Source organism: Nicotiana tabacum, chromosome 24 (genome assembly GCF_000715075.1).
Source record: "Nicotiana tabacum cultivar K326 chromosome 24, ASM71507v2, whole genome shotgun sequence".
NCBI lineage: Eukaryota > Viridiplantae > Streptophyta > Magnoliopsida > Solanales > Solanaceae > Nicotiana > Nicotiana tabacum.
Window position 1 is genome coordinate 58,383,810 of NC_134103.1, and position 23,404 is coordinate 58,407,213.

General features: G+C 40.2%; 3 protein-coding genes across 4 annotated transcripts; all 3 read right to left on the reverse strand.

Moving 5' to 3' along the window:
• Window positions 1–6,951: 6,951 nt before the first annotated feature.
• On the reverse strand, window positions 6,952–7,747 carry LOC142178163 (uncharacterized). The gene is made up of 2 exons (XM_075247492.1): window positions 7,133–7,747; window positions 6,952–7,005 (listed from the first exon to the last, which is right to left on the reverse strand). Exons 1-2 carry the CDS (start codon window positions 7,745–7,747, stop codon window positions 6,952–6,954), a joined length of 669 nt encoding a protein of 222 aa, XP_075103593.1.
• A 1,898-nt stretch (window positions 7,748–9,645) lies between these two features.
• On the reverse strand, window positions 9,646–10,899 carry LOC142178164 (uncharacterized). Its single transcript, XM_075247493.1, has 2 exons — window positions 10,807–10,899; window positions 9,646–10,428 (listed from the first exon to the last, which is right to left on the reverse strand). Exons 1-2 carry the CDS (start codon window positions 10,897–10,899, stop codon window positions 9,646–9,648), a joined length of 876 nt encoding a protein of 291 aa, XP_075103594.1.
• A 3,005-nt stretch (window positions 10,900–13,904) lies between these two features.
• LOC142178512 (CASP-like protein 1F1) lies at window positions 13,905–15,711 on the reverse strand. Of its 2 annotated transcripts, none has more exons than XM_075248190.1 (3): window positions 15,423–15,706; window positions 15,198–15,321; window positions 13,905–14,345 (listed from the first exon to the last, which is right to left on the reverse strand). In XM_075248190.1, the coding sequence occupies exons 1-3, from the start codon at window positions 15,518–15,520 to the stop codon at window positions 14,124–14,126; spliced, it is 444 nt and encodes a 147-aa protein (XP_075104291.1). In that variant the 5' UTR covers window positions 15,521–15,706; the 3' UTR covers window positions 13,905–14,123. The 2 variants fall into 2 exon arrangements, with proteins under 2 accessions (XP_075104291.1, XP_075104292.1); XM_075248191.1 differs by having other exon boundaries at window positions 14,209–14,345; window positions 15,194–15,321; window positions 15,423–15,711.
• Between the last annotated feature and the right edge of the window lie 7,693 nt (window positions 15,712–23,404).

Sequence of the window (23,404 nt, forward strand, 5' to 3'; positions counted from 1 at the left end):
AAAAATTTAATTAGTTAGAAACTAGAATCATAGATATTCAATGTTATATATGGATCATCCCGTAATTCCAATTATATTGGGAGAAATGCTCTGCTACATTTGACCTGATTTTCAGCATATTTATGAATATAACTTGTCATGACCTTTGCCAACTTTTGTTCCACAACTCGCTTGACTTTAAAATATAATACACGACTATCATACAACTAAAATAACTCATAACATAACCTCCTTATCATGGTAAGAACCCTAGTATCACTCCAAAAGTACATGTTATAACATTCCCAACTTGTCGACATTCGACGAAACTTATTTTCTTCAGTCTGCTTAGCTTCTAAGTTTTTCAACCCTCTTGGTACTTGTTATCTATGATTTTAAAGATATGTAACCTCCAAAGTAACATGATTAACTTACCATTTGTACTTTCAAAAATGATCTCATTTCTGAGCTTACATCAATTGACTTATGATGTACTCTTACGTACGAAAATATGGGTCGTAACACAACATTACTTTAAGGTCATACCAAATAAGGCTCAACCTTTTAGAATTTCACTTCCACACAATCAAGCCGTTGGAACTAAATCTCTCTATGTCAACCAAGTAGTTGAAAAGACCTAAAATCCCACTAATAATCGTGATGGCACTTAACCCTAACCCGTTAGGTAAGCCAACATCCAAAATCAACCAAAACAATCGAAATATAGGATATCGTGATATCATGATATAAATAAAACATAATGAGTCTCACAACATCAAGAAAAAGAAAACAATACTACAACAATCTCCCAAAACATAGTAGTACGAAGTCATGAGCTACTAAATGGAGTACAATAGAGTCTCAAGTACAGAAATACAGTCTGGAATAAAAAACAGTAAATAAGGTATAAGGGGACTCCATAAGCTGCGAATCCAAGAGTATAGCTTACTAGGAAGTCTCCAATCAAGCTCCTAGGCTCCCTTCTTGGTAACAGTAAGACCAATACCAGGATCTATACAAAAATATGCAGAGTTATAGTATAAGTACAAATGCAATGTGTACTGAGTAAGTATCAGACTAACCTTGGTGAAGTAGTAGCGAGGTTCAAGTCATAAGATACTCACTAACAAGTATACCTGTATAGTTTATGCATATACATAGCAAGGCATTATATAGAGATAAAGTATCACATGAGAATGTTCCATGAAATAGAGATTTAAAATGAATCATCATATCTTTTCTATCAAATCTAATGCATGTAACAGAGGCATCGAGTAGCATATTTAGAAGATATGCACGAAAACATATGCATTTTTGGAGATGAAATGTCATTTCAGATTGCTATGATTATGGCACATTTGGACATGTTGGGCGGATTAATTTGGATATGGCATGAGGTTCATGTTGTATGGTTGTTGTGATATTGTTATTGTTATTGTTATGGCAGGAGGTCTTTGTCGTGCAGCATATGATATGGATCCATCCCCCCCATAGGGTCGCCCTCTCATGTTTCTTGGTGGCGTACATGCATGTGATGAGAAATTGATAGATTTCTTGTTAATTCTTATAAGGAACCGATATGGTGAGTTTTGAGCATAAGGGTGGAAGCTTTGACCATTCAAATGAATCATTTATGTCATATTATGCATACTAGATGCTTTCTATGTTTATCTTCTAACATGCTACTTGATGCCTCCGTTATATGCTTTAGACTTGGTAGATGAGATAGAACAATCCGTGTTGAGTTAATGTCTCATGATGTACTCTTTTACAGCACCCCATCTGTTTTCATAATCCATCTATGTATGGATATGAAAGGTTTATCTGATAGTAGGTATCATATGACATTAACTGTAATGACCCGACCGGTCATTTTTGAGTTTCAGCACTTTGTTCGAGGATTTGAGACCTTCAGTAGCTTCACATTAAGCATTATGACTTGCGTGTATAGTTGGTTTTGAGTTTCGACGGGTTCGGAGTTGACTTGGAAGAATAATTCTCAATTAGGAAGCTTTAAGCTGGAAGAGTTGATCAAGATTTGACATTTGTGTAAACGGCCTAGTAATGGTGTTTTGATGGTTCTGTTAGGTCCGGATTGTGATTGTGGACTTGGACATATGCTCGAATTCTTATTTGGATGTTTCTACAAGTTTTCGGCTCTATTTGGCCAAAGTTGGCAATTTGGAAGTTTGGAAAATTTATAGGTTTGACCGGGAGTTGACTTCAATATTATCGAGTTCTAATTGTTATTTCGGAAGTTGGAATATTTTTTTTATGTCATTTGGAACTTGTGTGCAAAATCAAAGGTGATTCTGGGTTGTTTAGACGTGTTCGACGTAAGTTTGGAATTTAAAATTTTGAAATAGTTCATTAAGCTTGATTTGAGGTGTGATTTGTAGTTTTGATGTTATTATGTGTGATTTGAGGCCTCGAGTAGGTCCGTGTTATGTTTTAGGACTTATTGGTATGATCGGATAGGGTCCTGAGAGGTCCGGGTGAGATTTTAACAAGTTTTGGCATTTCGGCACTTTGATGATGTCATGGAGATGTAGAAGTGCGGAGGACACTTTTTGGGGTGCTGAGGGCGCCTTTGGAGTACTGGGGCAAAGCCTTATGTGAGGCCGCAAACCCCCTAGTTTAGAGGCAACGGCCAAAGTGCGGATCGCATTAAGGGCCACAACAGGAAATCTATAGGTTTGTTAGTCTGATTTTAGAAACTTATATCTCTCAATCTATGAGGAATTTGGAGAAAATCTAAAAAGAAAAGTTGTAGCCTTTTGAGTCTAGTTTCCAGAAATTGTTTGTTATTTGGATATTTGTACAAAAAGTTATGGTATTTTACTAAAGGCTAGAAGTGCAGTCATTGCTGGATTGCGATCGCACAACATGGATTGCGGTCGCAAAATATGGAAATGCGGACCACGCTAGGAAAAGTGCGGTCAGTACTTTGTGAGACAAGTTATTGTATATAAATAGGACTTTTGGATTTCTATTTCATTCCTCACCTCTTTAGAGACTTGGGAGCTTGATTTTGAATGGTTTCAACCTAGACTTTCATCTACAAGCTTGGGGTAAGTGATTCTAATATATATATATATATATATATATATATATATATATATGAGATTTACATGAATATATCACTAGATTTAGCATCAAAACATGGGACTTTAACAAGAGAAATTGGGGATTTTTATCAAAACCTTTTTAAAGTGAATAATTGGGTTTTGAACAACGATTCGAAGTTGGATTTGGATAAAACTAGTATGATTGGACTCGTATTAGAATGAATTGTCGGAATTTGTGAGTTTTATTGGGTTCCGAGGTACGAGTCCGGGTTGACTTTTAGTATTTGATAAAAGATTCGACCTTTATCGTTTAGATTTGGTTCTTATGGCATTATTTGATATTTTTGAGTTGCTTTTGGCTAGTTTCGAGCCGTTCGAAGGTCTATTCATGCGGAATAGCGCTTCTAGAGTATTGTTTTGGCTTGTTGACGTAAGTAACATATCTAAACTTGGATTTGAGGGTAATTCTCCCTGAGAACTATGATATTTGATCATATAAATTAGGTATAATAATTCATGGGTAACCAATATCTAACATTAAAATCAAGCAAAATGCATTTATCCCTTCAATTATAGTGAAAATTCCTCCAAAAATCGCCTCTAGCCGAGCTCCACAATTTCAAATAATAAAAAATGACCAAACCCTCAAAATATTATAGTCTACCCAGCGATTCTGTATTTGCGGTCCAAAACATCGCATATGTGGTACCGCATCTGTGAGTCTCACTTAAAACCCGACCAACCACATCTACGGTCACCGCAATCGCATTTGCGTACCCGCTTCTGTGTTCTCCTCATCGCAGATGCGGCCTCGCTTCTACGGTAAACCTTCCACATCTGCGGTCCCTACCTCCTCCAACCCAGCTTCGCTTCTGCAGCCCCAGGTCTCTATCTGTGGAATAAAACCTGCGGCCCATCCGTCGCAGGTGCAAAAGCACCAGAACATGTCTACAAAAAAAGATGAAAATGATCCGAAATACACCTGAGGCCCCCGGGACCCCGTCCAAATATACCAACTAGTCCCAAAACATCACACTAACATACTCGAGGCCTCAAATCAGACAAAACAATATCGAGACCATGAATCACACCTTAATTCAAGCCTAAGGAAGTAATGATCTTCCAACTTCCAGAATGCATGCGGAACTGCATCTAATAAACTCGGAATGACCTCAAATTTTGCATACATTTCTCAAATAACACAACGGGCCTATTCCAACTCCCGGAATAATAATCCAAACCCGATATCAGCAAGGTCAACTCCCGGTCAAATCTATGAACTTTCCAAACTTTCAACTTTTTAACTTTCGCCAATTCAAGCCAAAAGGACCTAGGAATCTCCAAATCCGAATGTATGCCTAAGTCAAAAATCATCATATGAACCGATTGGAACCATCAAAAAACTATTCCTGGGTATTATACACAAAAGTCAAACTCCGATCTACCCTCACAACTTAAGCTTCCATGGACTAAGTGTCCCAATCAAATCCAAAACTCTCCCAAAATCAAATCAACAGACCCTCGCAAGTCACATAACGTCAAATATACATATGTAAAGCATCAAATAGGGGAAACGAGGCTAAAATACTCAGATAGGAGAAACGACCAGCCAGGTTATTACACTTCCAACTTGTTCCCTTCGGTGGAAAGAACAGTGAGAGGAAAGGTTTGACTTTTCCTTGTTCCACCCTTCGAACTGAGAGTTATCGCATTTATAATAATAATCTCAATAAATTCGTTTACAACATCTGCATAATAGTCAGTGATTTGCAATTTCATTTTCTACCTAAAAGAAAAAGAAAAAAAAACAAAAGAATAGGAATATCCTAGAGTACTGTTAATAGGATGACTTGTTTTTCTACTCTTTATACATAAGAATTTTTTTAAATTAAAAAAAAGAGTTTACAAGAGAGTAGAGACCATTATTTGAAAGAATCTAATAACTTAACAAACCCAAATGTACATATAAATAGCTGAACAAGATAATAGTAAGTAACTTCTCTGAATAACGTCGTAATTACAAGCAACTTATGATTCTACCAAAATTAAAAATTTTGCTGGTTTTGTTTGATGTACTGATAATAATGTGTTTTTTTTATAGTAGTAGTTGTAGTCTACATAATTTCTTTTACTTAGTGATATATTAATGCAAAATGAAATTTCATAGAATATATTGCTCCTAATTATTTTTCAAACTTTAATATGTGTAGAAGAAAACGCCCAAGTAAGAGAGTATGACACTATCTGCAACTCTGTGACAGAATTTGGGAACATGATCACAAATGGGCATCCACCCAGCCTGCCTCTCTCCATATTTCTCCACAAATCTAATTGATGTTGCTGCTGCACATCCAGCCAATAATAATCCTATCACAATCTGTACACATAAAAAACAAATTAAATGCATGGTTTCCACAAAACTACATATATCACATTGGTCAGGGAACTTAAAAATAGAATAATTCATAACATATGTTACATACAGGTAAATGCAGGACCTAGGGTCAGTGAGTTCAAAATAACTATGATTTTATTATGTGTATAACTGTTAGGTTTCGTGAAGGGGTTTGAATGGGAAATGGAAAAGGCATCTTTTGAATTGCACCTCTTCATCTTACCCTTTCATTGTCTATAAATTTAGAAGCTTAGCCTTATTTTTCATACATGGAAAATCTGAAAATATCTCCCCTCTTTTCAAAATTTTTTGCATTGTTTTGCCAAATAAATAAAGTGTCAAGTGTGATTTACTCCATTTGTTGAGTTCGTTAAAATTTTATAATTTCGATTGCCAGTATACATAATAGTTTTTTCGTTCTATTATGGGAGGAAGTAATCTATAACCTTTTTTTTAAGCAACTATACCACTCGGTAGCAGTTGCCTAGTGGCTAATATATAAATAAAATCCCAGAATAGGTCCAAAGCTTACAAGATGTCCAAACCAAAATAGAAGTTGCATGAAGCTACTAGCTATTAAAAGATAGAAAAGCTAAAATCTAATGAACTAGCTATTACAACATGATAAGTTGAATGCTTCCTTCTCCTATTAGTGTATGTGAATCCAATTGTCATTGGCAAATACCAAGCAGCACCTATCAAGCTCTCACCAAGCGCCAGGGTATACTGTCCATAGGCTAAAATGAATTCCAAACATCTCCACCACAGAGTTGAAGCCAGCATAGTCTTCCAAGTGTAGCTACTATATGATCTCCATATGCAGTGGACTGATTTTGTTCAAGTATTAATCATGTGCTCACTCATCAAAATTAATGTGTAGAAGAGGAGCCTGGCTTTAGGCAGGCTTTGCAAGGCAAAAGCCAGGCTTGAGCTGGCTTTAGGCAAGCTTTGCAAGGCAAAGGCCAGGCATGAGCTGGCTTTAGGCAGGCTTTGCAGGCCAAAAGCCAGGCTTGAGCTGGCTTTAGGCAGGCTTTGTAGGGCAAAAGCCAGGCTTGAGCTGGCTTTAGGCAGGCTTTACCAGGCAAAATCCAGGCATGAGCTGGCTTTAGCCAGGCTTTACAAGACAAAAGCTAGGCATGAGCTGGCTTTAGGCTGGCTTTGCAAGGAAAAAGCCAGGAATTAAGCAGGCTTTGCAAGGCAAAGGCCAGCCTTTGAAATTGTGCCTTTTTGTGATCTTGTAAGCTCATATACTTCCCTACTAGAACCTTTAATGTAGACATCATTCTAAACATTGCTAAACTATCCTCAGATTGAGCATTAAAGCATGCTAATACCACTGAGAAATAATTCAACAATTTCCAAAAATACCATATGATGGGTTCAGCATTTTCCTTAGCATTTGGACATATCAGTTTGTGCAGAGTCCAATCCTGTGAAGCCATTAGTCTGTGGTTCTTCTCTTTGCTATCCTAACCCTAACGTTAGGTGATTGATATTTGTCTAGATTGATCAACCTTCTCCCTGCACTAGGCAGTTCAGAGAATGAATGAAAGTCGGATGTACCTGCAAAAGAGAACACAATGTTAGCTATAAAATCCGCCACTGAGTTGCCTTCTCTGAACACATGTTGAAAGATCACATTGAAGGTGTCCTTCATCTCTATAATTTTCTTCAAAACCTATGCAATTACCCAAGGAGGATCCCATTCCCCTTCTATCGCCTTCTTCAACACCAATGAATCAGTCTCTAGTATGAGAGGGTGAAGATCATGCTCCATACAATATTCCAACCCTTGAAGAATAGCCTTATCTTCAGCCACCACATTAGTTGTCACTCCCAGGTCTACTTCCCTAGCATACACCATATCACCTTCATCATCCCTCACACAAAAGCCTAGGGAGCTAGGTCCAGGATTGCCCTTTGAAGCTCCATCAGTATTACATTTGTACCAACCATGAAAAAGAAGCTGCCATGTTACTCTTGTAGTGATCAATATAGGTTTATATCCTTCAAAGTATTGAATCATGTCTTGCCATATCAATGGAATATTAGGGATCCAAGCATACCTCACCCTTGTCAGTTGATGCAATGTCCTATTTATCTCATGAATCACCCTATTTGTGGACACTAAACCACCATGTTTACCTGCATTTCTTCTCTTCCAAACCAAGTGATGATAGCCGGTACTACTTGAAATAGTGGCTTTAATTTTGGACAACACTAAGCATACCACCAATGCCTTATAATCTGCTTCAATTGAATCAATTGCATAGAAAATCCAATAGCCCCCATGAACAAGTTCCATACCTTAGAGGCAGTGGGACTTGTGACAAATATATGCTCAATGGATTTCTCTTGGGGCTGCTAACAACACCAACACCTAGACATCACCATTTGCCCTTGCCTCCTCCACATGTCATTGGTGGCTATTTTTTGCCTCCACAATCTCCACAAGAAGAAGGATATATTGAATGGCAAACCTTTAATCCATATTAACTTGAATTCCTGATTAGGATCAGCCCTATGCCTTAATATTTTCCAAGCACTGCTAACACTGAACTTACCTGAAGGAGTTGGCATCCAGTATGGCCTATCCCAATATCCCTCACTGCCTTCATAGTGCACATTTAGCCTTATATGTTCTGCAATTTCCTCATTGAAATTTTGATCTAGCAGCTTATCATCCTATGCTTCCCCTTGCCGCAGTTCTGCCACCTTCTGAAGACCTTCATTGATTGGAAAGTCTTCAGGTAATACGTGATAAAGTGCACCCAATCCAGTCCAATTTTCATGCCAAATATTAGTTGTTCCACTCTTTAATTCCCATACGATCTCATATTCTACTTCTTTCCTAGCATTCAACATTTGTCTCCAAACATGAGACCCTCCCCTTAAATGCACCACTGTTGGTAGCTCCTTCTTGCAATACTTATTCCACATGAAATTAGACCACAAAGATTTTGTGGTCCTAAACCTCCACCATAGTTTAGCAAACAGTGCCCTTGAGACATCATTTAAGGACATAAAACCTAGCCCCCCTTCCTCTTTACGAAGGCAAAGATTTTGCCATGAAGCCCAGTGTCTGCTTCTCCCTTCTTCCTTTGTGCTCCAAAAGAACCTAGCAAAAGTCTTATGTAGATGCCCCAAGATGCTGTTTGGTGGATCAAGGACTGATAACATGTGAACTGGCATACTTTGCAACACACTAGAGATGAGTGTTGCCTTTCCTCCAAATGACAGCAGCTTTCCTTTCCATGAATGCAATTTAGTCTTCACCTTCTTGATAAGATCCTCATAATAGTCCTTTCTCCTTCTAGTGTAAAAAATAGGACACCCTAGATATGTGAAGGGAAATTTACCTCTTGCAAATCCTGTAATAGCTCCAACTGCCTGAAACAATCCATTAGCAACCTTTGAATGCATGTAGTATGAACTCTTATCTCTGTTGATCATCTGACCTGATATCTTCTCATAGTTCCCCAACACTGCCATAATCTTGCTCAAAGAGGGAGGATGAGTAGACGCAAAGATTATCGTATCATCAGCATATACCAAGTGGTTTAAAGGATCAGACCACTTAGGCATTCCAAATCTCACAAATGACTTGTCTTCAAAGAGCTTATTCAATGACCTGGAAAGTACATCAACTGACAAAATGAACAATGCTGGAGATAGGGGATCCCCTTGTTTCACACCCCTTGTCGACTTAAAGAACCCTGAGGACTGCCCATTCACCAATACTGAATACTAGTTATTTGACATCAAGTTCCACACCATGTTGATGAAGTGTTCAAAAAATCCCATCTTCCTTAGCACATACAATAAGTACTTCCATGAAACCCTATCATAGGCCTTATCCATATTAAGCTTGATCACCACATTAGCTGGCTTTCCCCTTAACCTTATGTCAGTGACAATTTCTTGAGTCAATAAGATGTTCTCAAATATACTCCTACCCTTTACAAATTCGGATTGATTAGAAGCTATTAGAGATGGCAAAAAATTCTCCAATCTGTCATGTAACGCCCTAGACAAGACCTTGTTAATGAAGTTGCTCAAACTAATAGGTCTTAAGTCAGAGAAAGTCTCAACTCTAGGTTTCTTGGGCAGCAACACTAGATTGGTGTGAGTGATGGATTTAGGCAATGCAGCTCCTCCATAGAAGTGTAGCACCATGTTGTGTATATCAGCACCAATAATATCCTAGCATGTTTGATAAAACAAGCCAGTGAATCCATCAGGACCACTAGCACTCTCCCCACTAAGCTCAAAAATTGCTGCCCTTACTTCTTCAATTGTTGGCAATCTGCTAAGTACCAAATTCTGATCCATAGTGACCATTGAAGGTACATTATTGAGCAAGGAAAATTCAGAAGCATCACCTTCATTTGTGAACTGTTTTTGATAGAAGTCCACTGCAGTTGTAGCCAATTGCTCCTGGTCTTCAATCCATACCCCACTGCCACTTTTGATCCTCAGTTGCAATTTCTTTCTTTTGCCATTGACATGATTGTGAAAGAAACTTGTATTCCTATCTCCTTCAGCAAACCAAGTCATCCCAGCTTTTTGCTTCCAATACTGCTCCTCAATACTCAAGTATTTCTTCAATTCAGATTGAGCCTTTTGAAGCACAATCCTATTCTCAGTTGTAGGCTCTTCTTCAAACAACATCTCCTTCACCCTAACAATGTCCTCCAAAATAGCCAATTGCTTGAAGATATCACCAAATGTTTCCCTACTCCATTTTGAGAGTGCTGCCTTCACCCTCTTGATATTCTGCTTGAACATCAAAAATGGATCCCCTATGAAATCAGCTTCCCAATTCTGCCTCACCACATCCATAAATGTAGCATGCTTTGTCCAAAAGTTCAAGAATCTGAAAGGCTTGACAAAATTGGTTGTCTGCACCCCACATGTCATTAGCAATTGTGCATGATCTGATCTAGTTCTGATTAGATGCTCAACTTCAATAGTTGGCAACATGTTCTAAAATGGCAAATTCACAAAAATCCTATCCAATCTCTTGAATATACACTCAGCATTGGATCTCCCATTCCACCATGTAAATGGACTTTCATTTGTACCCTTGCTCAAACAAACCACAAGAGTTTACACAAAATGAAAAATCCTTATATTCATGGGGGTGTACAGGAAGTCCCCCTATTTCATATCACCATGGTAATCCTCATCTTCATGCAATATCACATTGAAATCCCCTCCTACCAACCATGGTAATTTCATATCACTTACTAAGTAATACAAGTGATCCCACAAATCCAACCTCTCTATTGCTGAACATTTTGCATAAATAAATGTCATCATCATGTACTACCCCAGGTCATGGTGAAACACTCTCACAGTCACCTGTTGCTCAGTATCCTCCACTAATTCCCATTCCACCACTGCATCGAAGAACAACCATATTTTTGCATAAGCAGTCTCCATATTCAACCTCATTTTATATCTATCAATAAGTCCCTTCTTTTGAAAAGGCTCCATCAATGCAACTACACAAAAATTATGCTCCCTATTCATGTTGATCACCCTAGGAAAGGCCTGTTGTGTATTCACAGACCTTATGTTCCATATTAATGTTTTGATCATCATCATTTAGATAGAGAGGCTGCCCTCCTGGGTATTATTCTTGAAGGTTGTGGTGGATCTTTACTCTGATTCTTCTTAGTTTTCTTACCTCCTTTAGCACTAGCTGTGGGTGATAAATCCCCCTCCCTAGCCACTTTTTTGAAGTTTTCTACTTTTGATTCATCTTCTCCTTCATCCTCCATTGGATTTTGTCTCAATAAGTCTTCATCAATTGGTGTCACATTGTATGTAACTAAATCATGTAACTGTTGTAGAGGAGTCTTAATTGGAACGTTAAGATGTAGTTGCATAATTTGATTAGTGCCAGATTTCATAGGCACTTCCTCTATTTCTCCAGATTCTCTTGGAACAATTGCCCGCTCATCAGCATGTTCATACTCATTGAGTTGTAGCTCATAGACACTGCCTAGCCCAGGAGTTACTGTAGAAGTCTGCTCTGAAAGCACTGTTCTAGTGAGATCACCATCCTTCCCATTGCCTAAAATTTGGTCTGAACCCACTATATCATCCCTAATCTTCACATCAATATCTCCATCAAGTTTGTTCTCTGATGTATACACCGGAACACCATCTACATAGGCCAAAATCTCTCTAGTTGCACTAAGGTTGGGGTTTACTGTAGCTGCCTCATCAGGTGAACCTGGCTTTAGGCCTAGTGTCGCCAGCCTAACACCTGGGGAGCTTGGCTTTATGCCTGGCATCGCCAGCCTAACGCCTGGGGAGCCTGGCTTTAGGCCTGGCATCATCGGCCTAACGCCTGGGGACCCCGGCATTAGGCCTGGCATCGCCAGCCTATCGCCAAGTGAGCTTGGCTTGTTGTACTTCTTCACCTTGTCTTCTGTTGTATTTGTTTTGCCCAGCTAATCATCCTTAACCTCAACTGCATCGCTCCATAAGACCTTTGTAGAGTTTACCTCATCAAGATCCTCAATCTGCCCAGAATCTTTAAATATTTGAGATGGAATCGCATGACAAGATTGGTTTATGATCACATTTAGTTGTTTTAGCTCCTCTTTGCTAGTCCCAAACCTTCTATGAACCCAGTCGATTATGGACTGAATCCCAGAAGGAGTAGGACCATCTTTAGAACTGAAGACTGGTTTTTCCCCCCACCAAAACCAGTTGGTTGTTCTCGTTTATATCACTTTGTTCCTCCTCTAATACTGCAAATTTATTCCTTGTTTGAACCTTGTTTGAACCTTGTTTGTTTGATCTTCTTCGACCTCCACCAGTGTAAAGTTATTGTGCACCTGCTGTACACCAGCATTCACTGGCACGATTACATTGCCAGTTTGCCCTTGTACCTGGGTTTTCTTATTTTTGTTGGTTCCCCGATTATCCCAAACTTCCTTCCACTGTTCACCTACGTTCCCGAATACTTTTCCACTCGTGAGAATCATTAAAGGGGTAGGGTGATTTTTTATTTTTCCTTGGTCATCAGCAGCAGTATTCCAGTTGTTCAACTCAGCAAGATCATTCCTTTTCTTGCTGCTTTGATTCTCAATAAGCTCGGGGTGCAAATGCCAACATTCAATTTCATCATGTCCTTGTAGTTTACACTCCTTACAATATTTTGGTAGCATGTCATACCGAATTCTCACCCATTCTGTTCGAACACCACCAGAAGCTTCATCATCAATATCCAATCACACCTTTTTAGGTAGTTCGGCCAACAAATCGATAAGAACTTTTACTCTTGCGCAACTCGGCCTAGTTTTATTTGTAGTGGCCGCGTTAAGACACACTGGCTTTTTCACAACTGTAGCCAAAGAAAACAGAATTTCCTTCACAAAAAATGTAGGCAGCAGTCCAGGAAAAGAAATCCACGCCATCGCCATCGGAGTTTCTTCACCCGCCTTAAATTTTGCATCGTAGATAAGAGTACGCAATTGGTATTCGTACCCATCTTTGGCTTTGATGCAGTACGTACTCTTCGATGTAAAATCGAGGAAGTCTTGCCATAGAGTTAATCTAATTAACACATCACGATCTCTAAGAAATCTGATATTACACTCACCTTTGATACCACATTGTGTTAGAATTATTCGGCGAAGCTCGTAAATCTCCGGAGATCCATATGAAAGCTTGCCAATGACAGCATATTGGAGGCCTTCAATCACGTTCATTCGATCTACTTCTGCCTCTATGAATTTAACCATTGGTTGGCCATTCAAATACACTGCTCTTCGCAGTGGAATTGGTTGAATTGAAGCTGCAGTAGCCATCGCTGGAGGATTTAAAGAATTTGGTTTCAAAATCTTAGAGTAATCTAGAAGAGATAGGTTGGAGTTAGTTGTTGTATGTTGTTGTGCAACACTGGGGGAGGCCAGACCAGCCGAAAAAAATGGCTGGTTACCGGCCATTGTGGCCATTGAAGCCTAAAGCTCCAGCTTGTCCGCGATGAACAGTAACGAAGTCACTGTTCACGGTACTGTTTGGCACTGAGAGAAAAAAATCTAGAGAGAGAATTTTTTTCAATAGGGTAAAGCATCCAACCAGGTTGTTATACTTCCAACTTATGCCCTTCGGTGGAAAGAACAGTGAGAGGAAAGGTTTGACTTTTCCTTGTTCCACCCTTCGGACTGAGAGTTATCGCGTTTATAATAATAATCTCAATAAATTCGTTTACAACATCTGCATAATAGTCAGTGATTTGCAATTTTATTTTCTACCTAAAAGAAAAAGGAAAAAATAACAAAAGAATAGGAATCTCCTAGAGTACTGTTAATAGGATGACTTGTTTTTCTATTCTTTATACATAAGAATTTTTTAAAATTAAAAAAATATAGTTTACAAGAGAGTAGAGACCATTATTTGAAAGAATCCAATAACTTAACAAATCCAAATGTACATATAAATAGATGAACAAGATAATAGTAAGCAACTTCTCTGAATAACGCAGTAATTACAAGCAATTTATTCTACCAAAATTAAAACTTTTGCTGGTTTTGTTTGATGTACTGATAATAATGTATTTTTTTTTTTACAGTAGTAGTTGTAGTCTGCATAGTTACTTTTATTAGTGATATATTGATGCAAAATGAACTTTCTTAGAATATATTGCTCCTAATTGTTTTTCAAACTTGAATATGTGTAGATCGATTTGCGGAGATGATAGTAAGGCAGAGGTAGAAGAAAACGCCCAAGTAGGAGAGCATGACACTATCTGCAACTCTGTGACAGAATTTGGGAACATGATCACAAATGGGAATCCACCCAGCCTGCCTCTCTCCATATTTCCCCACAAATCCAATTGATGTTGCTGCAGCACATCCAGCCAGCAATAATCCCATCACAATCTGTATACATAAAAAATAAATTAAATGCATGGTTTTCACAAAACTACATATATCACATTAGTCGGGGAACTTAAAAATAGGATAATTCATAACATATGTTACATACAGGTAAATGCAGGACCTAGGGTCAGTGAGTTCAAAATAACTATGATTTTATTATGTGTATAACTGTTAGGTTTCGTGAAGGGGTGTGAATGGAAAATGGAAAAGGCATCTTTTGAATTGTACCTCTTCATCTCACCCTTTCATTGTCTATAAATTTAGAAGCTTAGCCTTATTTTTCATACATGGAAAATCTGAAAATTTCTCCCCTCTTTTCTACATTTTTTGCATTGTTTTTCCAAATAAATAAAGTGTCAAGTATGATTTACTCCGTTTGTTGAGTTCGTTGAAATTCTGTAATTTCGATTGCCAGTATTACATAATAGTTTTTTCGTTCTATCATGGGAGGAAGTAATCCATAACCTTGGGCAACAATGACGGAATTAAACTTTTTAAGTACACACAAGCAACTTGTGGGTTCGAAATTATTTTCTATTTTGTTTATTGAATTAACGTTTCTTTGCTTCTATAATTTTTTTGGTTTTGAACACAAATTACCAACAATAAGAACAACTATGCATCAATCTCAAGTTAATTAAGGCCGGCTAAATTACTTGCTATGATTGTTGTGTGATTTTTATTATGTGTATACATTAGCTTACATATATATGGTTCGAAGTGAAAGTAATGAATTTAGTTAAACTTATGGAACCCACTTTGAAAAAAGAAAAATATTTACATAAGTTGGAACGGATGGAGTAATTAATTGAGAACGTCATCATGATCAATAAAGAGACAAAATGTACATGCCAGATCATGAATGAACATGTAAAAGAAGTTGTTTGTGTCAAGAACTTTATGGCCAAGGATGGAAGCGATACACAGGGATAGAACAAAGAAGCCGCATCCAATGATATTTGCATAGGCAAAAAACCTGCGAGTGTCAAAAAGTGCAAAATCACAAAGAACTATTAGGAACTTTAAGAGGAAAAAAAAAACTATAAGCAAAATTCTTTAATATTCCTATCTGTTTACTTCAAAGATGGAGGATAGCTTATGTGAGCATTTATCTGAATGTCAAACACACTAACAGTAGTATGCTTGCTGGTAAGAATGATCCACGTGGCAGCCATTGTGAATACAATGCCCAATATTCTAAGCAAAATCTGGGCTCCCAAGAATTATTTTTGAGATTTCAGGGGTTGGTTATGCGTAGCATTGGTTCCAAAGCAATCCATCGACAGGAAAAAATATGTGTCAAAGAAGAAATGAAATGAGGGAGAGTGGGCGTTGATTATGGTATTTATAGAGCGGGGAGGCGAAACCAAAATTTTTACCAAGGAGTATCAAATATAAAGAAATAAATATATAAAAAGTTAATAGGATTCAATATATAGTATATATGCATCAATAAATAAAAAATATTACCTAACAACATAGTTTTATTTATAGCGCAGAGGTGTAGTTTTATTTATAGCGCAGAGGTGTCAATTTAGGTCGCTCTGTCATTGCGTGGAGGTGATGACTGGGATGGGGTAAACTATCTGGAATTTAAGCACATCACTTATAACTTATTAGCATGATTGGCATGAAATTTTGCCACATTGATTAAATGGATGTTGTATACGGGTGAAACCGAGCCCGTGGGACGCCTTGGTTTATGATGAGGTGAACGGAGCAAGAAACGTAAAGGCAAGGAACCGGAATAGAGGCAAGGAGCCCCATGATCCAGGGTCCGGGCAAAACACCTGCCCTCGGGAATATCAGAGCCATGAACCCCAGATCTGGTTCGAACCCCAAAAATCTTGGAAAGCATTATCAGATAATCGAGCACGACCAACAAAAGGACGTGATGTCCGCGACATGCCGGATATCACGGCGTGGATCTCGGCACGTATAGGCAGAGAACCGATGATTATTTACAAAAGATTTTTACCTTTTATGGAATTGTACTTAGGGTAAAACTCCCCTACTATATAAAGGGGATGTATTAGGGACACTGTAACACGCATATCAATGTAATATACTCTTATTTTCTCTGTTATTTTAAGTTCTTACTTTTGTTCATCAGTGCTTCGTTATTGTGAGTCCAGGATTGAGGGCAGGCATCTCATTAAGGCTGTTGTTGAGTACAGAATCAGCCCCCTTAAGCAGTTTGACAATCTATTACGTCATTTGTCTGTTTAATCTAACGCAATTTATCGTTTGTATTAAATTAATTCACGTATTCTTAAAACCACATACAAATTTAATTGTTATCCATTTTTTAGGTTAAACAGTTTGGCACCCACCGTGGGGCTAAAGATAATAGTGGCAATTTGATACAATTTCCATAATACACTCTATTTTACACTTGTCCTTTGAGCTTTTAATTTCAGGTCAGATTAAAAATGTCGAACTCCCTATCTGCCCATTTGAACGTGGATGTTGAGTCTGGCCACCATGGCGAAAACAACAACGTAGTACCCAGCAACGACGTGCCCCTACTGACTCCAATGGAGTCCCAATTGCTGATCCGATCGATGCTAACTGACACGTGGCTATTGAAATAAACTTGCCTACTGACCCCAAAAACAGCATTCGCGGGGGAGCCCGGTCGATAGCCTAGAGCACACACGACAGCGAAGGTCACTGGATCAACTTGCGCGTGATCTTCGAAATGTTACAGGCTCAATAGGCAACGATAGCCCAGTTGCAAAACCAAAGCCGAGCCCCGAGCAGAGTTTAGCCCGAATCGTCCCGATAAAATGCCGGCAGGAATGAACCCGCCACAAAAAGGCCGGGTGAAGCAGAACCCGGGACCAACCCCCAGATAAGAAAGATGCTTGAGGAATTGACAAAACGGGTGGAATCAGGAGAAAAGAAAATCGAATCCAATGACAAAAAAGTAAAGACCTATAACTCCAGGGTCGACCAAATCCCGGGAGCACCACCGATATTGAAGGGCTTGGATTCCAAAGGATTTGTCCAAAAGCCTTTCCCTCCAAGCGCAGCTCCGAAGCCGATCCCAAAGAAGTTCCGTAAGCCCAAAATTCTAAAGTATAAAGCCAACGAACATGTGACCTCTTATATGTGAACCATCAAAGGAAATGACTTGGAAGATGATGAAATCGAATTCGTTTTGTTGAAAAAGTTCCGAGAGACATTGTCGAAAGGAGCTATGATATGGTATCACAACTTACCCCCTAATTCTATTGAGCTATGCTTGCAGATGCCTTTGTAAAAGCGTATGTCGGGGCCATCAAGGTCGAAACCAGGATATCAGACCTTTTCAAAGTAAAGCAAAGAGGTAGCAAGATGCTCAGGGGATTTGTATCGAGGTTTCAAATAGAATGGATGAACCTACCTCCGGTCGCAGATGATTGGGTTGTTCAGGCCTTCACCTAAGGACTCAATCCCCGAAACTCATTGGCTTCACAACAGTTGAAGCAAAATCTGATAGATTACCTGGCAGTAACTTAGGTCGACGTCCATAACCGGTACCAATCAAAAATCAGGGTTGAAGACGATCAGATTAGGGCCCCTTCCGGGTCCGTTTACCCCTTCATAATTGGTGACAGATCCAAAAGAGACATTGATCATGAATCAAGATCGAATAGAGACCGGTATCAACCATACAACGGAGATCGATGGGGTAATGGGTCCGGACGCAACATTGTGAGAAGTGAAAGAAGGAGCGACCGATGTCAGAATAATCGGGGACTCATCTGCAAAATTAGTTTTGATAGACCTATCGGGTCTAAGGAAGCACGAAGGTTATCATAGTACAACTTTAACGTCGACACTGCCGCCATCGTATCAGCCATCAGACATATCAAAGATACTAAGTAGCCTCGGCCATTGCAATCTGATCCTTCCCAAATGGAGCCCAACCTAATGTGTAAATATCATGGCACTCACGGCAACAGAACTGAAGATCGCCGACAACTAACAGAGGAACTGGCCTGGTTATTCAACAACGGACACCTCCGAGAGTTTCTGAGTGATCGAGCAAAAAATCACTTCAGGAATAAGGACTCCAGCAAGCAGATCAAGAAAGAGGAACCTCAGCACATCATTAACATGATCATTGGTGTGGTCAACATCCCCCAGGGGCTGATGTTAAAGCGTATTAAAGTGTCCATTACAAGAGAAAAAGAGACACGAGATTATATACCGGACGGAACCGTATCTTTCAACAATGAGGATGCTGAAGGCATCGTGCAGCCACACAATGATGCACTGGTAATATCTGTACTCATAAACAAATCTCGAGTTAAGCGTGCGCTAATTGATCCAGGTAGCTCGGCCAATATCATCAGATCGAGGGTCATGGAATAGCTGGGTCTACAAGAACAAATTATGCCTGCAGTCCGAGTTTTAAACGGGTTTAACATGGCATGTGAGACCACTAAAGGGGAAATAACCCTACCAGTAAACACAGTCGGAGCCGTTCAGAAAACAACGTTCTACGTGATCTAAAGAGATATGAGATACAATGGACTGTTCAGGAGGCCATGGATTCACAACATGAGGGAATTACCCTCGACATTACACCAGGCGTTGAAATTCTCCACACCAAGGGGAGTTAAAATAGTTTACGGAGAGCAACCAGGCCACAAAAGAGATGTTCGCGGTCAATGAGTTGATCCCGATATCCGCACTCTTGACATCAAAGAACCCGAGTTCGGTCACTAGGGAAGAAACCAAATTACAATCACCGACACTGGCCCCGATCGAACCAGAAAAGCATGGGACGAGCGAGGATGACGACTACGGAGTTCCCAGGTCTTTCATAGCCCCTGACGATTCTTATGCCACCAAGTCAAAATTCGAGGAGCTAGAGCAAGTAATATTGATCGAGCACCTTCCTGATCGGAAGGTATACCTGGGCATGGAGGTAAGTCTCGAGCTCAGGAAAAAACTCATTGAATTCCTTATAGCTAACATAGATTATTTCGCTTGGTCCCGTCTTGACATGACAGGGATCCCGCCGAAAATAACTACTCACAAGCTGAGCTTGGATCCAAAGTTTTACCCAGTTAAAAAGAAAAGGAAACCTCAGTCCGAAGTCAAGCATGCATTCATCAAAGATGAGGTATCTAGACTCCTTAAAATAGGTTTCACTCGGGAAGTTAGGTACCCGAATTGGTTAGCAAACGTAGTAGTAGTCCCTAAAAAGGGAAATAAACTAAGAATGTGTGTAGACTACAAAGACCTGAACAAGGCATGCCCCAAGGAATCTTTTCCTCTGCCCAATATCGATCGCATGATCGATGCAACGGCCGGGCATGAGATCCTCGGCTTTCTCGATGCCTATTTCGGGTACAACCAAATCCGGATGGACCCGGGCGATAAGGAAAAAACTTCCTCCATCACTAAATACGACACCTATTGTTATATTGTAATGCCGTTTGGATTAAAAAATGGCGGTGCCACTTACCAATGCCTAGTAAACCGGATGTTCGAAGAACAAATAGGAAAATCGATGGAGGTTTACATTGACGACATATTAGTAAAGTCCCTGCGAGCAGAGGACCATTTGGAACATTTGCAGTAAACCTTCATTATACTAAAGAAATATAATATGAAGCTAAACTCGGAGAAATGCGTATTTGGGGTCGTATCTGAAACATTCCTCGGATTTATTGTGTCCAACCGGGGAATCGAGATCAATCCCAACAAGATCAAGACCATAGAAGACATCACCATCGTGGACAATATCAAGGCCGTTCAAAGGCTAAGCGGGCGCATAGCCGCCTTGGGACGGTTCATTTCAAGGTCCTCCTATAAGAGCGATCGGTTCTTCTCGTTATTAAAGAAGAATAATAACTTCTCGTGGACCCCGGAGTGCCAAAAAGCTTTGGAAGAACTCAAGCGATATCTTTCGAGCCCGCCTTTGCGTCATACTCTGAAGGCAGACAAGCAGTTGTACCTGTACTTAGCGATATCCGAGATAGAGGTAAGTGGAGTCCTAGTACGGGAAGAGGAAGGTACGCAATTTCCTATCTATTATGTTAGCAGGACTCTAGGCGAGGCCGAAACTAAATATCCTCACCTAGAGAAATTGGCGCTCGCTTTTCAATACCATTCCATATGTGTCGTAACTACTTATCCGTTAAGAAACATAATGCATAAACCCGAGCTCTCGAGATGATTGGCCAAATGGGACGTGGGAATTAGCAGGTACGATATCGAATATCGACCCCGAACTGCCATCAAATCCCAAATTTTGGCAAACTTCATCACCGACTTCACGGCGGCCCTAATACCCGAAGTCGAGAGGGAATTGTTGTTGAACTCGGGGACTTCCTCAAGTATCTAGACACTCTTTACGGATGGTGCCTCGAACGCAAAAGGGTCTGGACTTGGCATCGTGCTAAAGCCACCCATGGGTAACGTAGTTAGATAATCTATTAGAACTGTGAAATTGACTAACAATGAGGCCGAGTATGAGGCCATGATTGCATGTCTCGAATTGGCTAAAAGCCTGGGGGCCGAAGTGATCGAACCTAAATGCGATTCCCTCCTTGTGATGAATTAAGTCAATGGGACGTTCGAAGTGAAAGAGGAACGAATGAGAAGATACCTAGATAAACTACAAGTAATGCTACATCAATTCAAGGAGTGAACCCTGCAACATGTACCTCGGGATCAAAACAGTGAAGCCGATGCTCTAGCTAACTAGGGGTCGTCCATTGATGACGATGCGTTCAACTCGGGAACGGTCGTACAACTCATGAAATCGGTAGTAGAATAAGGCCACGCCGAGATAAACTCGACAAGCTTAACCTGGGACTGGAGAAACAAGTATATAGATTACCTGAAGACCGGGAAGTTACCCTTGGATCCTAAAGAATCAAGAGCTTTATGCACGAAGGCGACTATGTTCAGCCTGTCCGAATATAACACCCTATTCAGAAGAACATTCGATGGCCTGCTTGCCATATGTCTGGGACCGGGAGATACCTAATATGTCTTGAGGGAAGTTCACTAAGGCACTTGCGGGAACCATTTGGATGCCGAGTCGTTGGTTCGTAAGATAATCAGAGACAGGTACGACTGGATCAACATGGAGAAAGATGCTAAGGAGTTCGCACGGAGATGTGACAGCTGTCAGAGGCACACACCGATGATCCACCATCTCGGGGAGCTGCTGCATTCGGTCTTGTCACCTTGGCCATTCATGAAATGGGGAATGGACATCGTCGGTCCACTACCATGGGCACTCGATAAGGCTCAAAATATATTATTTATGACTGTCTAGTTTTCTAAATGGGTTGAAGCTTAGGTATTTGAGAACGTCAGGGAGAAAGAATTTATTGATTTTATTTGGGACCATATACTATGTCGGTTCAGAGCCGGCCGAGATCGTATGTGACAACGGGAAGCAGTTCATCAGCAGTAAGGTGAACAAAGTTTTTGAGGACCATAAGATTAAAAGGATCCTATCAACACCCTATCACCCTAGTGGGAATGGGCAGTCGGAGTCTACTAACAAGACCATACTCCAAAAGCTTAAGAAGAGACTGACCGACGCCAAAGAAAAATGGAAGGAAATTTTGCCCGAAGTCCTGTGGGCATAAGCTACAACCTCAAAATCTAGTACCGTGGCCACCCCATTCTCGGTGGTCTACGACGCCAAAGCGCTAATATCAGTCGAGGTAGGAGAACCGAGTTTCAGGTTCCGATATGCGACTGAAGAGTCAAACGGTGAGACAATGAGAATGAGCCTGAAACTATTGGACGAGAGGCGCGAGGCCGCCCTCGTCCGGTTGGCCGCCCAAAAATAATGTATCGAAAGGTATTAAAACCATAGAGCCAACCTCTGATACTTCAATATCGGGACTTGGTGTTAAGAAAGGTGACACTGAATACCCGGAACCCAAACGAAGGGAAGCTGGAACCAAATTGGGAAGGTACATATCGAATTATTGAGAATACCGGTAAAGGTTCATATAAACTTGAAGTGGGGAATGGTGAGCAACTACCAAACAACAAGAACGTGACTCACTTAAAATGATACTACTGCTAAGGTACGACCACATTCATTCTTTTCTTTACAAATATTGCGAATTGGACTAACACTTGCAGGCAACAACTAAAGAATGATGCACCTGTTAGGCCTAAAAGCACGCATTGCACTCTTTTTTCCTTGAACTGGTTTTGTCCCAAATGAGTTTTCCGGCAAGGTTTTTAATGAGAAAACAGTGCATCTTGCTAACTTAGAATCAAAGACCGGTTATGCACCGGAATCGATGGTCGCATCAACAGTATCCGAGCCCTCTCGACAATCGACCTCGAATACTGGGGGGCCATCACCCTTGAGTAATGATTTTAGCAAGGAAGGAAACTTTGTGCTTGAACAGTCTGGGCTCGGTGGATAGGATTTATTGTAAGGGCAAAACAGTCAAGTGAACCGTGCCCGCGTAGACCATCTAAGCCATAACATGAAGCTTGTATACACTTACAATCTTGTATATTGCACACAGGAATGAAAGAAAGTTTCTACCTTGCAGATACATATTTTGCCCCTTAAGACTATTACATTTTGTTCCATAAGGATATCGAGCCCAAGGGCCGCCTTTGTCCGGATCCAAGAGATCACCCCTACTCGGGGACTGTCGTCCAAGGAAAACTCGGACGGCTCAGGCTATCAAAGCCCAGAGGCACAGAAGCCTATTAGGCAGTGCCTAAACATAAAAGGCTACGGCCACCCCCACTCGGGGACTGTCGTCCAAGACAAGTGCGGATGTCTCGGGTATCGAAGCCTAGAGGTACAAAGCCTATAAGGTAGTACATGGACGTAAAAGGCTACGGCCACCGTAAAAATGGCTCGGAGACATCCGAAGCCCGTAATCAAAATATAAGGCCTTCAAAAACTCCAAACCGGTTCAAAGGCTACCCTTGGAAAAATCATAATCTAAAAATATCTAAACAAGCACTTCGGGGAAAGCTTCCGGTCATACCGAGCCCCCCACAAGTTTCAAACAAAATTTACATCGAGAACGAGTCTTGTTCGAACCTCCGAACAAAAC

Excerpts from the sequence above, each read along its gene's own strand:
- LOC142178163 (XM_075247492.1), bottom strand. The coding sequence starts at position 7,747 with ATGGAACTTGTTCATGGGGGCTATTGGATTTTCTATGCAATTGATTCA. Across the intron at positions 7,006-7,132 it reads GGGAATGGGATCCTCCTTGG|GTACATCCGACTTTCATTCA; the intron begins GTAATTGCATAG and ends TCTCTTTTGCAG.
- LOC142178512 (XM_075248190.1), bottom strand. The coding sequence starts at position 15,520 with ATGGCTGCCACGTGGATCATTCTTACCAGCAAGCATACTACTGTTAGT. Across the intron at positions 15,322-15,422 it reads AGCTATCCTCCATCTTTGAA|GTTTTTTGCCTATGCAAATA; the intron begins GTAAACAGATAG and ends TGACACTCGCAG. Across the intron at positions 14,346-15,197 it reads ACATGTTCATTCATGATCTG|ATTGTGATGGGATTATTGCT; the intron begins GCATGTACATTT and ends TTATGTATACAG.
- LOC142178164 (XM_075247493.1), bottom strand. The coding sequence starts at position 10,899 with ATGAGGTTGAATATGGAGACTGCTTATGCAAAAATATGGTTGTTCTTC. Across the intron at positions 10,429-10,806 it reads TGGAGGATACTGAGCAACAG|AACATGTTGCCAACTATTGA; the intron begins GTGACTGTGAGA and ends TTGCCATTTTAG.